At 44.9% G+C, this 15,932-nt stretch overlaps 1 protein-coding gene across 2 annotated transcripts in view; it reads left to right on the plus strand.

The window, feature by feature from the left end:
• The window catches only part of LOC121549134 (C-1-tetrahydrofolate synthase, cytoplasmic), a 95,796-nt gene that overhangs the window by 45,717 nt on the left and 34,147 nt on the right, over positions 1-15,932 (plus strand). For both annotated transcript variants that reach the window (XM_041860996.1, XM_041860995.1), the window contains exons 18-23: positions 400-534; positions 829-897; positions 11,656-11,767; positions 12,917-13,056; positions 15,032-15,073; positions 15,612-15,712. In XM_041860996.1, the coding sequence (XP_041716930.1) occupies positions 400-534; positions 829-897; positions 11,656-11,767; positions 12,917-13,056; positions 15,032-15,073; positions 15,612-15,712 (599 nt within the window). The remainder of the gene's footprint in view (positions 1-399; positions 535-828; positions 898-11,655; positions 11,768-12,916; positions 13,057-15,031; positions 15,074-15,611; positions 15,713-15,932) is intronic.

The following is a 15,932-nucleotide window of genomic DNA, read 5'->3' on the forward strand; positions in this document are numbered from 1 at the left end:
GGTAGGCCTTGAAATACATCCACAGGTACACCTCCAATTTACTCAAATTATGTCAATTAGCCTATCAGAAGCTTCTAAAGCCATGACATCATTTTCTGAAAATTTCCAAGCTGTTTAAAGGCACAGTCAACTTAGTGTATGTAAACTTCTGACCCACTGGAATTGTGATACAGTGAATTATAAGTTAAATAATCTGTCTTTAAACAATTGTTGGAAAAATTTATTGTGTCATGCATAAAGTAGATGTCCTAACCGACTTGCCAAAACTATAGTTTGTTAACAAGACATTTGTGGAGTGGTTGAAAAACGAGTTTTAATGACTCCAACCTAAGTGTATGTAAACCTCTGACTTCAACTGTATATTTTTAAGGTTCTATCTAATAAACTCCTTCCAAACAGCTGAGTGGGTCTGTGGCCAGTGAGATGATGGCGGTGTTGGCCCTCAGTACCAGTCTGGGGGACATGACGCGTCGTCTGGCCAGGATGGTGGTGGCCTACAGCCGCAAGGGGAATCCCATCACAACAGAGGACCTGGTCAGTGTGTGTGTGTGTGTGTGTGTGTGTGTGTGTGTGTGTGTGTGTGTGTGCGTGCGTGCGTCTGTGCATGTGTATTTGAAAAGAAGCGAGAGAGAGAGCACTTTTTTGCCAATTACGATATGCGTTAGCAAGTGTGCAAATAATGGTTTCTGGACGAACGTGTGTCCACTTACTGCTCTTTTCTATATAATTTCCAATCATGGTGTGCAACCAGAGCGAGTGCTATTCTTATTGTATCTGAGTGATTTGAATAACATGTTATTAGAGTCTCTTGCTGTGTTTGCCCCACAGAGTATTAGTGGAGTGTTGGCCACGTTGATGAGAGATGCTGTGAAGCCCAGTCTAATGCAGACCATGGAGGTGAGAGACCCAGACACCCAGACCGATCTATGAGATTAATGTGTGATTCATATTTCTTATTAGACCCTTAGGTCTTTCATTAATCACACATTTTCATTTGTGTGTGTGTGTGTGTGTGTGTTTGTGTGTGTGTGTGTGCACCCCAGTGGTGGAACAAGCCTTCTGTCACTGGTGTAGAGAGGAGTAGGCAGGAGGCAGTCGCAGGTTTAGAACTACTGAATTTATTTAAGCACCATAGATCAAAACGTGACGAAACCCAAACGCTGTTGTGCTCAAAATATATCTTCATAAACAAAAACGCACAGAAAGCACTAGAAGGCCAGCGACTCCGAATGCCTGAGCTGGACAGGAGGGGAGCCAAAGCGAAGGCTGGTGTGACAGTACTGCTCCAGCAATGTGGCGCCGCTGACCTTGGGGACGACCCCGGAGACGCGGTGCGGGACGGTCGGGAAAACGGCTGTGGAAGTCCCAAATGAGAGAACGATCCAGGACGTCCCGCGCCGGAACCCATCACCGCTCTTCTGGACCGTACCCCTCCCAGTCGACCAGGTACTGGAGAAGTCCCCCACGACGCCGTGAGTCCAACAGGCTGCGGACGGAGTATGCCAGGGCTCCCTCGACGTCCAAGGGAGGGGGAGGTGCATCGTGGGGTCCAGCACTAGCCAAGGGACCAGCTGCCACAGGTCTGAGGAGCGATACATGAAATGAGGGTGAGATACGGTAATTGACGGGGAGCTGTAATCTGTATGTCACCTCATTGACTCTCCTTAGGACTTTGAACGGCCCCACAAACCGCGGGCTCAGCTTCCAGCAGGGCAGGCAGAGGAGCAGGGCCTTCGTAGAAAGCCAGACCCTGTCACCGGGGTGAAAGACCGAGGCCACACTGCGGTGATGATCGGCCTGCGCCTTCTGACGGAGGATGACGCACTGGAGACAGGTGTGCGCTGTGTTCCATACCTCCTCGGCGCGCCGGAACCATTCGTCCACCGCAGGAGCCTCAATCTGACTCCGGTGCCAGGGCCGGCTGATAGCCTAGAACATACTGAAAGGTGTGAGGTTAGTGGAGGAGTGACCCCCGGCCGGTCCTGACAGTAACTACAAAGGTACCTACCAAGTTCCTGATTTGCCCTTTCCACCTGCCCATTTGATTGGGGAAGGTATCCGGAGGTGAGGCTGACCGTGACCACCAGTCGTTCCATTAAGGCCTTCCAGACACGGGAGGTGAACTGAGGACCACGGTCAGACATGATGTTCTCAGGGATGTTCTCAGGGATCCCGTTGTGCTGGAAGACGTGAGAGAAGAGAGCCGGCGCGGTCTGCATGGCCGTAGGGAGACCAGGCAGAGGAATCAAATGACAGGCTTTGGAAAACCGGTCCACAATGACCAGGACGGTGGTGTGCCCCTCCGAGGAGGGAAGGTCTGTGACAAAGTCCACGGAGAGATGGGACCAGGGTCGTTGTGGAACCGGCAGCGGGTGGAGTTTGCCATAGGGGAGGTGTCTCGGTGTCTTGCTCTGTGCGCAGGTGGATCAGGAAGAGACGTAAACCCGGACGTCCCTGGCCAAGGTGGGCCACCAGTACTTGGCGAAGAGACAGTCGATAGTACGGGCTATACCCGGGCGCCCCGACACAGGTGCTTTGTGTGCCCAGGTGAGGAGACGGCCCCGCACATCAGAGGGCACGTCGATACGCCCCTCGGGACAGTGGGCAGTTGAGGGCTCCTGTCGCAGGGCTCGACGGATGTCCGTGTCCACATTTCACACGACAGGAGCCACAATGCGGGACTGGATAATAATGGGTGTCACTTGCTCCCTCCGATCCTCTGTGTCATGCACCCGGGACAACGCATCGGCCTTAACATTCTTAGATCCCGGCCGGTAGGAGAGGGTAAATCAAACCTGGTGAAGAATAAGGCAGCTCTGATGCTGCTGCTGGTCATTAGTAGCCTACCAAACTTGCTAACTGCCTGGTACTCAGCACTCTATTGTCCCTCTAATCACTCTGACATCAATGCCTCTAATTGGCCACACCCTGCTGACATCATCAGAGTGCGCAGCTGAACATTGTATGCTGGAAAACACTTGGTTTGTTATTTTTGATTAAAACAAAAACGCTATTCATAAATATGAATACAGAACGTGTTTTTGCGTGGATTCCACGACGCGGTTAGCTTTTAACAGCTAGGACCGCTATTTCTTGTCCCGGAATCCCGCTTAAGAGACAGGTTGAAGCCTGCTTGACAGAGACGCTAAGCTGCTAGCCATCAAGCTAACGAAGTTGGTACCAAATTAGTTTTGCAATGGAGCCCTCTTTGTCTGGACTACTAAATGAACGGTTCCAGCGCTGTAGGAGCTGTATGTATTATGCTTTGTTTCGTTAAAAAACGGATCACTCGGTGTTCCAATGCGGCAGTTGTTTACTTGCCGAGGATTATAGGCTTGAGGTGGCTTCCTTGATAACGCAGGTCGCCAACCTACGTAAGAAACTGGGGAAAACGCAGAGTGGAATGTTTACATTTTCTACGCCGGTGGCTGGACGGCGTTCGCGCTTGTTGAATGCATCTCCACCTTGTCATTTGTCGTTATCCGACTGGCCGGTGTTGCCCGGAGCTCCCCCATCTGATAGCGCCGTCGAAGGCGCACAGCATGAGGAGAAAGGCAATCAACGGTGGTCGCATGTCACAACCTCCCGCAAAGCAGTCTACACTCCCAACGAGAGGCCCGGAGCAGATACAAACAACGAATAGTTTCGCCGTCCTTGAGCCTGATCTTTCTGCACTTTCGTTGCTGGGGGTGCCTGTGTCTGCAGCCGCAGTGCCTACTACTACGATTTCGAAGTCGACGTCGGCAACCTTCCGTCCCTGCTCTGGATCGAGCAGTGATTCTCCATCTGTCGGAGGCCTGCATCCTGTGAAGCATGGGAGTGGGTGGATTTCCTTGTCCTTCTCGCCAGCCGTGATTTTGGGCAGCTCCATGGTAAGAAATGTGACTGTTCCTGGTGCAGAAACAGCTCTGAACATTTGAAACTGGATTTTAAAGAGCTGATTGACTCTCTGCTAGACTGATTCTCTGCTAGACACTAACAAAAAACCCATCATATCTGGCCCTGTGCCCTCTCTGAATCGTGCATTGAACGCTTTAGATTTTTGCTCTTCACAATTGGCTACGTGATTATTGCAGCTCAATGGTTGTAACTTTTGTTGACAATTTTGATACATTTTGGAAACAAAACACTTTTTATAAGGAGGATGGGATTCACCCAAATAATTTGGGTTCCTGGATCCTTTCACAGCATTATAAGGCTGTGTTGAGACCATGACTTAGCAATGACCCAAGCCCAGCTCAGCTAATCCCTACCATTGTGACGCAGAGTGGTCAAAATGCTTCAGCAAATGTACATTACATCAGGGGCGTCGGTAGACACAATGTGGCTAACCTGGTTTGTGCCCCTCTAGCTGCCCTGGGTGCCTCTGCTGATTCTGCAGCTGTTGTGTGCAGTGATCATGTGCCTAGGAACCAGATTTATACTGTTAGCGCTGAGCCGGTGTGCCCGAGGAGGCAGTCCACTGTGTGCAGCTCACCCTGCACTAACATAAAGAACATGAGCACATCTACTGCTGCTAAGCTTCCCAGTAAAGCAATAAAAACAAGTAAGCATCCCAGAAGAAAAGTGCTCAAAATAGCCCACGTTAACATATGTAGCTTAAGAAACAAGGTTAATGAAATCAATAATTTGCTAGTAACAGATGACGTTCATACTCTGACTATCTCCGAAACTCACTTAGATAATACCTTTGATGATACAATGGTAGCAATACAAGGTTTTAACATTTACAGAAAAGATAGAAATGCCAATGGTGCAGGTGTTGCTGTTTATATTCAGAACCACATTCCTGTGAAGATTAGAGAGGATCTCATGTTAAATATTGTTGAAGTAATATGGCTACAGGTTCATCTGCCTCACCTAAAGCCAATTCTGGTGGGAAGCTGCTATAGACCACCAAGTGCTAACAGTCAGTATCTGGATAACGTGTGAAATGCTTGATAATGTATGTGATATCAATAGAGAGGTATACTTTCTGGGTGATTTAAATATTGACTGGCTTTCATCAGGCTGCCCACTCAAGAGAAAGCTTCAAACTGTAACCAGTGCCTGCAACCTGGTTCAAGTTATCAGTCAACCTACCAGGGTGGTTACAAACAGTACAGGAATTAAATCATCAACATGTATTGATCATATCTTTACTAATGTTGCAGAGATTTGTTTGAAAGCAGTATCCAAATCTATCAGATGTAGTGATCACAATATAGTTGCCAAATCTAGGAAAACCAAAGTTCCAAAGGCTGGGCCTAATATTGTGTATAAGAGGTCATACAATAAGTTTTGTAGTGATTTCTATGTTGTTGATGTAAAGAATATATGTTGGTCCGTGGTGTGTAATAAGGAGCAAACAGACACGGCACTTGACACATTTATGAAATAGCTTATTCCAGTTACTAATAAACATGCACCCATTAAGAAAATGTAAAAACGGTTAAATCCCCATGGATTGATGAAGAGTTGAAAATTTGTATGGTTGAGAAGGATGAGGCAAAAGGAATGGCAAATAAGTCTGGCTGCACAACCGATTGGCAAACATATTGCAAATTGAGAAATCATGTGACTAAACTGAATAAAAAGAAGAAGAAACAACACTATGAAACAAGGACAAATGACATAAAGAATGATAATAAAAAGCTTTGGAGCACCTTAAATTAAATTTAGGGAAAAAAGGCAAACTCAGCTTCATCATTCATTAAATCAGATGGCTCATTCATCACAACACCAACTGATATTGCCAACTACTTAAATAATTTTTTCATTTGCAAGATTAGCAAACTTAGGCATGACATAACAGCAACAATTGCTGACACTACACATCCAAGTATATCTGACCAAATTATGAAAGACAAGCATTGTAATTTTGAATTCCGTAAAGTGAGTGTGGAATGCTGAAAAAATTATTGTTGTCTATTAACAATGACAAGCCACCGGGGTCTGACAGCTTGGATGGAAAATTGCTGAGGATAATAACGGACAATATTGCCACTACTATTTTTCAAATGTCATTCCGCTACCTAAGAATAGTAAAAAAAACTTTCTGGCTCAAATAGCCGACCAAGTATAATAATAATAATATGCCATTTAGCAGACGCTTTTATCCAAAGCGACTTACAGTCATGCGTGCATACATTTTTTGTGTATGGGTGGTCCCGGGGATCGAATCCACTACCTTGGCGTTACAAGCGCCGTGCTCTACCAGCTGAGCTACAGAGGACCCTTAGTAAACTATTGGAAAGAATTTTGTTTGACCAGATACAATGCTATTTGACTGTAAAGAAATTGACAGCAAACTTTCAGCATGCTTTTAGAGAAGGACATTCAACAAGAACTTGCACAAATGACTGATGATTGGCTGAGAGAAATGTATGATAAAAAGATTGTGAGGGCTGTTTTGTTAGTCTTTAGTGCGGCTTTTGACATTATCGATCATAGTCTGCTGCTGGAAAGACTTATGTGTTATGGCTTTACACCCCCTGCAATAATGTGGATAAAGAGTTACTTGTCTAACAGAACACAGAGGATGTTCTTTAATGGAAGTCTCTCAAACATAATCCAGGTAGAATCAGGAATTCCCCAGAAAAGCTGTCTAGGCCCCTTGCTTTTTTCCATCTTTACTAACGACATGCCACTGGCTTTGAGTAAAGCCAGTGTGTCTATGGATGCAGATGACTCAACACTATACACATCAGCTACTACAGCAACTGAAATAACTGCAACACTTAACAAAGAGTTGCAGTTAGTTTCGGAATGGGTGGCAAGGAATAAATTAGTCCTGAATGTTTCCAAAACTAAAAGCATTGTATTTGGGTCAAATCATTCACTAAACCCTAAACCTCAACTACATCTCGTAATGAATAATGTGGAAATTGAGCAAGTTGAGGACACTAAACTGCTTGGAGTAACCCTGGATTGTAGACTATCATGGTCAAAGCATATTGATACAACAGTAGCTAAGATGGGGAGAAAAACACAACCATTCAAAAGTTTGGGGTCACTTAGAAATGTCTTTGTTTTCAAAATAAAAGCAATTTTTTTGTCCTTTAAAATAACATCAAATTGATCAGAAATACAGTGTAGACATTGTTCATTTTGTAAATGGCTATTGAGCTGGAAACGGCTGATTTTTAATGGAATATATACATAGGCGTACAGAGGCCCGTTATCAGCAACCATCAGTCCTGTTTTCCAGTCTCAACGTCAACAGTGAAGAGGCGACTCCGGGACGCTGACCTTCTAGGCAGAGTTGCAAAGAAAAAGCCATATCTCAGACTGGCCAATAAAAAGAAAAGATTAAGATGGGCAGTCTGAGATATGGCTTTTTCTTTCTATTTTTCGCATGCAACGTCCCACTGCTCAAGCCAGCGCATGTCCAGGCCCGTCTGAAGTTTGCCAATGACCATCTGGATGATCCAGAGGAGGAATGGGAGAAGGTCATGTGGTCTGATGAGATAAAAATATAGCTTTTTGGTCTAAACTCCACTCGCCGTGTTTGGAGGAAGAAGAAGGATGAGAACAACCCCAAGAACACCATCCCAACCATGAAGCATGGAGGTGGAAACATCATTCTTTGGGGATGCTATTCTGCAAAGGGGACATGACGACTGCACCGTATTGAGGGGAGGATGGATGGGGCCATGTATCGCGAGATCTTGGCCAACAACCTCCTTCCCTCAGTAAGAGCATTGAAGATGGGTCGTGGCTGGGTCTTCCAGCATGACAATGACCCGAAACACACAGCCAGGGCAACTAAGGAGTGGCTCCGTAAGAAGCATCTCAAGGTCCTGGAGGGGCCTAGCCAGTCTCCAGACCTGAACCCAATAGAACATCTTTGGAGGGAGCTGAAAGTCTGTATTGCCCAGCGACAGCCCCGAAACCTGAAGGATCTGGAGAAGGTCTGTATGGAGGAGTGGGCCAAAATCCCTGCTGCAGTGTGTGTAAACCTGGTCAAGACCTACAGGAAACGTATGATCTCTGTAATTGCAAACAAAGGTTTCTGTACCAAATATTAAGTTCTGCTTTTCTGATGTATCAAATACTTATGTCATGCAATAAAATGCAAATGAATTACTTAAAAATCATACAATGTGATTTTCTGGATTTTTGTTTTAGATTCCGTCTCTCACAGTTGAAGTGTACCTATGATGAAAAATTACAGACCTCTACATGCTTTGTAAGCAGGAAAACCTGCAAAATCGGCAGTGTATCAAATACTTGTTATCCCCACTGTATATGGACAAGCATTGACAGAGCGGCATGGACTAAGATACAGTAGAATATTATAGAATACAGTATATACATATGAGATGAGTATTGCAAGATATGTAAACATTATTAAAGTCACTAGTGTTCCATTTCTTAAAGTAGCCAGTGATTTCAATAGGCAGCAGCAGCCTCTAATGTGCTAGTGATGGCCATTTAACAGTCTGATGGCCTTGAGATAGAAGCTGTTTTTCATTCTCTCGGTCCCAGCTTTGATGCACCTGTACTGACCTCGCCTTCTGGATGATAGCGGGGTGAACAGGCAGTGGCTCGGGTGGTTGATGTCCTTGATGATCTTTTTGGCCTTCCTGTGACACCGGGTGCTGTAGCTGTCCTGTAGGGTGGGTAGTTTGCCCCCGGTAATGTGTTCGGCAGAACGCACCACCCTCTGGAGAGTCCTTCGGTTGCGGGTGGTGCAGTTGCCGTACCAGGCGGTGATACAGCCCGACAGGATGCTCTCAATTGTGCATCTGTAAAAGTTTGTGAGGGTTTTAGGTACCAAGCAAAATGTATTCAGCCTCCTGAGGTTGAAGAGGCTCTGTTGCGCCTTCTTCACCACACTGTCTGCGTGGGTGGCCCATTTCAGTTTGTCAGTGATGTGTATGCCAAGGAACTTGAAGCTTTCCACCTTCTCCACTGCAGTTCCGTTGATGTGGATAGGGGCGTGCACCCCCTACTGTTTCCTGAAGTCCTTGATCATCTCCTTTGTTTTGTTGACGTTGAGTGAGAGGTTTTTTTCTTGGCACCACACTCCCAGAGCCCTCACCTCCTCCCTGTAGGCTGTTTCGTCATTGTTGGTTATCAAGCCTACTACTGTTGTGTCGTCTGCAAACTAGATGATTGAGTTGGAGGCGTGCTTGGCCACGCAGACATGGGTGAACAGGGAGTGCAGGAGGGGGCTGAGCATGCACCCTTGCGGGGCCCCAGTGTTGAGGATCAGCGAAGTGGAGATGTTGTTTCTTACCTTCACCACCTGGGGGCAGCCCGTCAGGAAGTCCAGGACCCATTTGCACAGGGCGGGGTTCAGACCCAGGGTCTCGAGCATAATGATGAGCTTGGAGGGTATTATGGTGTTGAATTCTGAGCTATAGTCAATGAACAGCATTCTTACATAGGTATTCCTCTTGTCCAGATGGGATAGCGCAGTGTGCAGTGTGATGGTGATTGCATCGTCTGTGGATCTATTGGGGCGGTAAGCAAATTTAAGTGGGTCTAGGGTGGCACGTAAGGTAGAGGTGATATGATCGTATTCCCGTGTAGCTCAGTTGTTAGAGCATGGCGCTTGCAAAGCCAGGGTTGTGGGTTTGATTCCCACGGGGGACCAGTATGAAAAAATGTATGCACTCACTAACTGTAAGTTGCTCTGGATAAGAGCGTCTGCTAAATGACTAAAATGTAAATGATCCTTGACTAGTCTCTCAAAACACTTCATGATGACAGAAGTGAGTGCTATGGGGCTATAGTCATTTAGTTCAGTTACCTTTGCTTTCTTGGGTACAGGGACAATGGTGGCCATCTTGAAGCATGTGGGGACAGCAGACTGGGATAGGGAGAGATTGAATATGTCTCTAAACACACCAGCCAGCTGGTCTGCACATGCTCTGAGGACTGGGCCAGCAGCCTTGTGAGGGTTAACACGCTTAAATGTCTGACTCACATCGGCCACGGAGAAGGAGAGCCCACAGTCCTTGGTAGCGGGCCGCGTCGGTGGCACTGTATTATCCTCAAGGCGGGCGAAGAAGGTGTTTAGCCTATCCGGACGCAAGACATCGCTGTCTGCGACGTGGCTGGTTTTCCTTTTGTATTCCGTGATTCTGAGCCGCTGAATTGCAACGCCACTTTGTCCCTATACTGACATTTGTGCCTGTTTGATTGCCGTATGGAGGGAATAACTACACTGTTTGTATTCTGCAATATTCCCAGTCACCTTGCCATTGTTAAATGCGGTGGTTCGCGCTTTCAGTTTTGCGCGAATGCTGCCATCTATCCACGGTTTCTGGTTAGGGTAGGTTTTAATAGTCACAGTGGGTACTTCCTGATAAACTCAGTCACCATATCAGTATATACGTCAATATTATTCTCTGAAGCTACCCGGAACATATCCCAGTCCGCGTGATCAAAACAATCTTAAAGCGTGGATTCCGATTGGTCAGACCAGCGTTGAATAGTCCTTAGCATGGGTACTTCCTTTTTGAGTTTCTGCCTATAGGAAGGGAGGAGCAAAATAGAGTCGTGGTCAGATTTGCCGAAAGGATGGCGGGGGAGGGCCTTGTATGCATCCCGGAAGTTGGAGTAGCAGTAGTCGAGTGTTTTAGCAGCGTGAGTACAACAGTCGATGTGTTGGTAGAACTTTGGTAGCCTTTTCTTCATATTTGCTTTGTTACAATCCCCAGCTGCAATAAATGCAGCCTCAGCATATGTGGTTTCCAGTTTGCATAAAGTCCAGTGAAGTTCTTTGAGGGCCGTCGTGGTATCGGCTTGAGGGGGGATATACACGACCGTGACTATAGCCAAAGAAAATTATCTTGGGAGATAATATGGTCGGCATTTGATTGTGAGGTATTCTAGGTCGGTTGAACAAAAGGACTTGAGTTCCTGTATGTTCTCACAATTACACCATGAGTGGTTAATCATAAAACATTCACCTCTGCTCTTCTGCTTCCCGGAGAGATATTTATTCCTGTCTGCGCGATGAACTGAGAACCCAACTGGCTGGACCGACTCGGACAGTATATCCCGAGAGAGCCATGTTTCAGTGAAACAGAGTATGTTACATTCGCTGATGTCTCTCTGGAAAGAAACCCTCGCCTGACCTCATTAACTTTATTATCCATAGACTGAACATTAGCGAGAAATATACTCGGAAGTGGTAGGTGGTGTGCACGCATCCTAAGTCAGACTAGAGGTCCGCTCCGAGTACCTCTCCTCGGGCATTGTTTTCGGTCGGCCTCTGGAATCAATTCAGAACAAAGGATCCGCTTCTGGAAATTCATATTCCTGGTCGTAATGCTGGTAGTGATGGTGAGTTCTTCCCGGCTGTATGTAATAACACAAACAATATTTTGGGCTAATAAAATAAGAAATAATACATAAAAAAAATATATACTGCAAAGTTTCCTTAGAGCTCTCTGTCTGTGCCATTTTTTCTGGATTTTTCTGGATTTTTGTAGGACACAGAGAAAGGAAGGGGGAGCATAGAGTGAGCAACAGAGGAAAGGATAGAGGGAGAGAATACAGCCGTGAGGCCCAGATATCAATTGCTTCATCAATTCTTAATATTGTTGTTGCTAAATGCTTGAGGATTAGGTTCTGTGTCTTAGGTTTCTAACTGTTGACCCCCCACCCCTCCCCCCCCGCTCTCGCTCTCTCTCTATCTCTCTCTCGCTCTCTCTCTAGGGGACACCTGTGTTTGTTCACACCTGTCCATTGTCAGATATTGCCCAGGGCAACTCCTCCATCCTCGCTGACCAGATCGCCTTAAAGCTGGTGGGCCCAGAGGGGTTTGTGGGTAAGTCAAATGCAGCCACAATTATAGTTTTTCCTGTGTTTTGTATCATATTGATCAAACTAACACTGTTAAAGTGTTAAAATTTTTTGTATTTCCTGATTGTTAAAAATACAATTTACACAGGACCTTCTAATCAGCAGGTTTTTAATGGGTAGAGTTTTGGCTTGCTTGGTGACATCACCAGGTGGTATAAGTGAATAGACCAATAACAAAGAGAGTTCCAAACCTCTCTTCCAATAACAGCTAGTTTTCAGTGTACATATCCCTCCCATTAGGCCCCTCCAATGAGGCCCCTCACTCCCAGACAGTCCTAGCAAAATTCTTGCTAGAGAAAGTATTTTTTGTTAAAAAGCTATTTTTGTGCCCTTTTTACCGTTTTAACTGAAAACTATTACAGTAAGGTACTGTTACCCAGAAATGATTTGATATAGAGATAAAAACGGCTGCATTGGGCCTTTAACACATATGACACGCTAACTGTAATATGCATTTTAGTATGCACTATGTATGATTTTCTGTCTAAGGTAAGTTGGATGGACAATAAAGCTAATGTAATTTAATTCAATGGTGGACATTCAGTGAAATAAGTGATAACAGGAGAAACATTTAACACAATTAATAGCAGAAAACTTTTGAAAAACTACTTGCATGAAATGGAGCATGTTGGCATTTATTGGGATGACTCATGTACTGGAGGCAGCTCTGCAGAGTGGTCACTAGCTGGCACAGCCACAAAGTCATAAAATCTGATTATAAACCCTAACCTTAACCACACTGCTAACCCTAATGCCTAACTCATTTTTGTTTTCATAAATGTTTTTCGATATAGCCAATTTCGACTTTGCAGTTGGCCCATCTAGCGGAAATCACTCAGTTTTGCCTCCAGGCAAGATTTATGGCAATAAAAGTCAACCTCCTGAAAGCGATGGAGAGGGACATTTTAGAAAGGTCACTTAGAAAAAGTAAAGCGAAAGGATATTAGACCAGGGTTTTGTTTATGTTCAATAAATGGATGAATGTTTGTAATGTTACATAAATGTGACATATATTTATAAATATATAATTATGCTGTTGCTTGTGTCTCACTTCTCTTCACCCTACATCCCCTTACCAATGTAACATCACACACACACACAAATGTCCCCCCAGTCACCGAGGCAGAAGGAGGTGCTGAATTAGGCATGGAGAAGTTCTTCGACATCAAGTGTCGCTCTTCGGGCCTGCATCCTGACGTGGTGGTGATGGTGGCTTCAGTTCGTGCCCTCAAGATGCACGGGGGCGGACCTGCGGTGAGCTACCACTAAGGGGAGTGCTAGTAAGGAAGGAGAGTAGAAAATACCATTCAGTCAACTGGATAAGTGCGCTATCTCAATTGCTTAAAAATCGGTCTTCTCTCTGTTACTTTCACTTCATCTGCATTGATTTGAAAAGACTTGACATATGAAAACAAAATGCTGGAAGCTCATCATTAGTCTCACCTACTGTAGTCCGTCCTTTCAAATCAGCGCAATGAAGGAGAGGAGGCGACCTGAGGCAATATTTTTTTTTTTTACAATTGAGAAAGCGCCAGTGTCTGAACGCACTCCATGGATGACAGAAAAATTAGACAGCATTTATTTTTTAAACATTGTCCCCTCCCATTCTCATGTACTACCTTTGAAGATCTAAGATCATCTAGCAAGTGGCTTCTGGATATGGTTGCCTCCAAAATAGCACCCTATTCCCTATGTAGTGCAGTACTTCTGACCATGGCCCATAGAGCTCTGTTAAAAGTAGTGCACTATATAGGAAATAGGGTGCCATTTGGGACGCAGATTGACTATCACCCATCCAGTCCAATCAGATTCTCCTCTCTCACTGTCAGAGAGGAGGCTATTTTAATGTAAAGTTTCTAACCCTGGGGATTCATTAGATATCAATTATTAATTGACTGATCGACCTCATCCATCATCATGCTCACCGCAAACATACTATAGGATTAGACAAAAGTTGCCCCTATCCACTGATACAGGGTTGGATATGTTTTCATTCCCTGATGGTTTAAGTTAAGATCTGTGTTTAAGGGCAACCTACCTCGCACAGATATCGACTGTTGATAAATGCGATGGGTTCGAACTGTCATGACAGCGTGCACTAAACCTGAAACTGCCTTGCAATTATACATATTTTAATTGAATTGAACTGGGAAACTGAATTGAACTTAAAACCCAGTTTGCACTTTTCCAAAGTGCGTAGTGCTATCTAGAACCTAAAAGGGTTCTTCGGCTGTCCCCATATGATAACCCTTTGAAGAACCCTTTTTGGTTCCAAGTAGAACCCTTTTGGTTCCAGGTTGAACCCTTTCCACAGAGGGTTCTACATGGAACCCAAAAGGGTTTCTACCTGGAACCAAAAAAGGTTATCCCATGGGGACAGCCGAAGAACCCTTTTTGAACAATTTTTCCGAAGAGTGTACGATGCAATCTTCGAACCCATACAGTCTTCATGAAGCCTCTTCTGTCACAGATCACTCATGCCTCCATTTTGGGCCACAACACAGAGGTGTTTAATTATTTAACGTGCTAATGGGCACCACTGACTGGCATCGACGTCTCTAGCATCAACACCACACACACACACACACACACCGTATAACGTCTCTCAATCTCTCTAACTCTTCAAGTACTGAGCGCTCGTTAATTAAACACCTGGTGACACATTTATTCTTACATGTGATATTTATTCATTTAACATATGCTCAGGGTACAATGAGTGCGTACACTGAGGAGGTAAAGCCATACATGAGTTGTTGTAGTCAATTTAATTTGACATGCTAATTGTCCAATACACAGGGGTAGTGCCCTGAATAAATAAAATCACTGTTTATTCTCATAATCAAAGCTGAAAAATTAAGATCAATTGTTTTATATTGTGCCTGCTTCTGTGGTGCCTGCTTCTTGAGGGGTGTGAGAGAGAGAGAGATTGAAAGAAAAAGAGAGAGAGAGAACGCGAAAGAGAGAGAAAGAGAGCAAGAGAGAGACAGAGGGATACAGTGAGAGAGAGAGAAAATAAACCGTGGACTGTTGATGGCACATCTCCATTGGTGTCAGAATGAAGGGGAAAGAAGGAGAGTGAGAAAGAGAGAGACCGAGACCATTTTCCAACCCAACAACCCAACATCAAAGCGATGAGAAAGGGAAAAAAAGAGAGTGGGAGAGGATAGGAGGATAGGAGAGAGAGAAGTTAACGTAATGTCCCTATTGGTTTTCTTCATCTTTTCCACAGGTCACGGCAGGTTCAGCCATGCCGAAGGAGTACTCAACGGAGGTAATTTCCCCATGGCTTCCCAGCCATGCACACACACACACAAACACACACACACACACACACACACACATACACACACACACACACACACACCTACACACACACACACACACATACGCACACACACACAGACCAGCTGCTGAAATATGTATCAGGCTCTCCCCCTTGGAAATTATACTGGATTTATTTTCACTCTGTGGAGATAGATTTTTAAAACAACCTTTATTGACACAATTCAACTTATTTATATAGTGGAGATAGAGGTTTACAAATGTTCTGTCAGAGCTAAACCTCAGTGGGAATTATAGAGGAGAGAGTTTGTTGTGGTTGGACCGGAGATACTGATAGAAATTAGATTTCCATTGACTTTCTGTTGTAATTGTTGTTGACGTTGTTTCCTGTGGTTGAGATGTGCTTCCAAGCCATCAAGAGGAAAAAGTGTATTGTACAGTGTCCATATTAGGACTGAGTTACACATCCATGGAAGTTGTGTAAGAATCACTTTGAGTTGGTCTGTCTCTCCAATGTTTGTCTGCAGAACCTGACGTTACTGGAAAATGGCTGCAGCCACTTGAAGAGGCAGGTGGAGAATGCCCGGGCCTTTGGCTTACCTGTCGTGGTAGCCATCAACACCTTCAGGTAAACCATTATCTACAGTGTTCATATTCCAGACTGCTGTTTGGGTGTAAGTCAGAGGCTTTTAATAACATCACTTGAACACACACAGAGTGTGTCACTGTCTTGAACTGTCTCAGGGTATTGGACTGGTGGGGATTTTCAGTCCAATTAAAAAGTTGACTTTACCTTATTCAAGAGCTAGTGACTCTTTACAGACCTTTTCAGTAGAAGTGTATTTCCT

This window comes from Coregonus clupeaformis, chromosome 33 (assembly GCF_020615455.1).
Source record: "Coregonus clupeaformis isolate EN_2021a chromosome 33, ASM2061545v1, whole genome shotgun sequence".
NCBI lineage: Eukaryota > Metazoa > Chordata > Actinopteri > Salmoniformes > Salmonidae > Coregonus > Coregonus clupeaformis.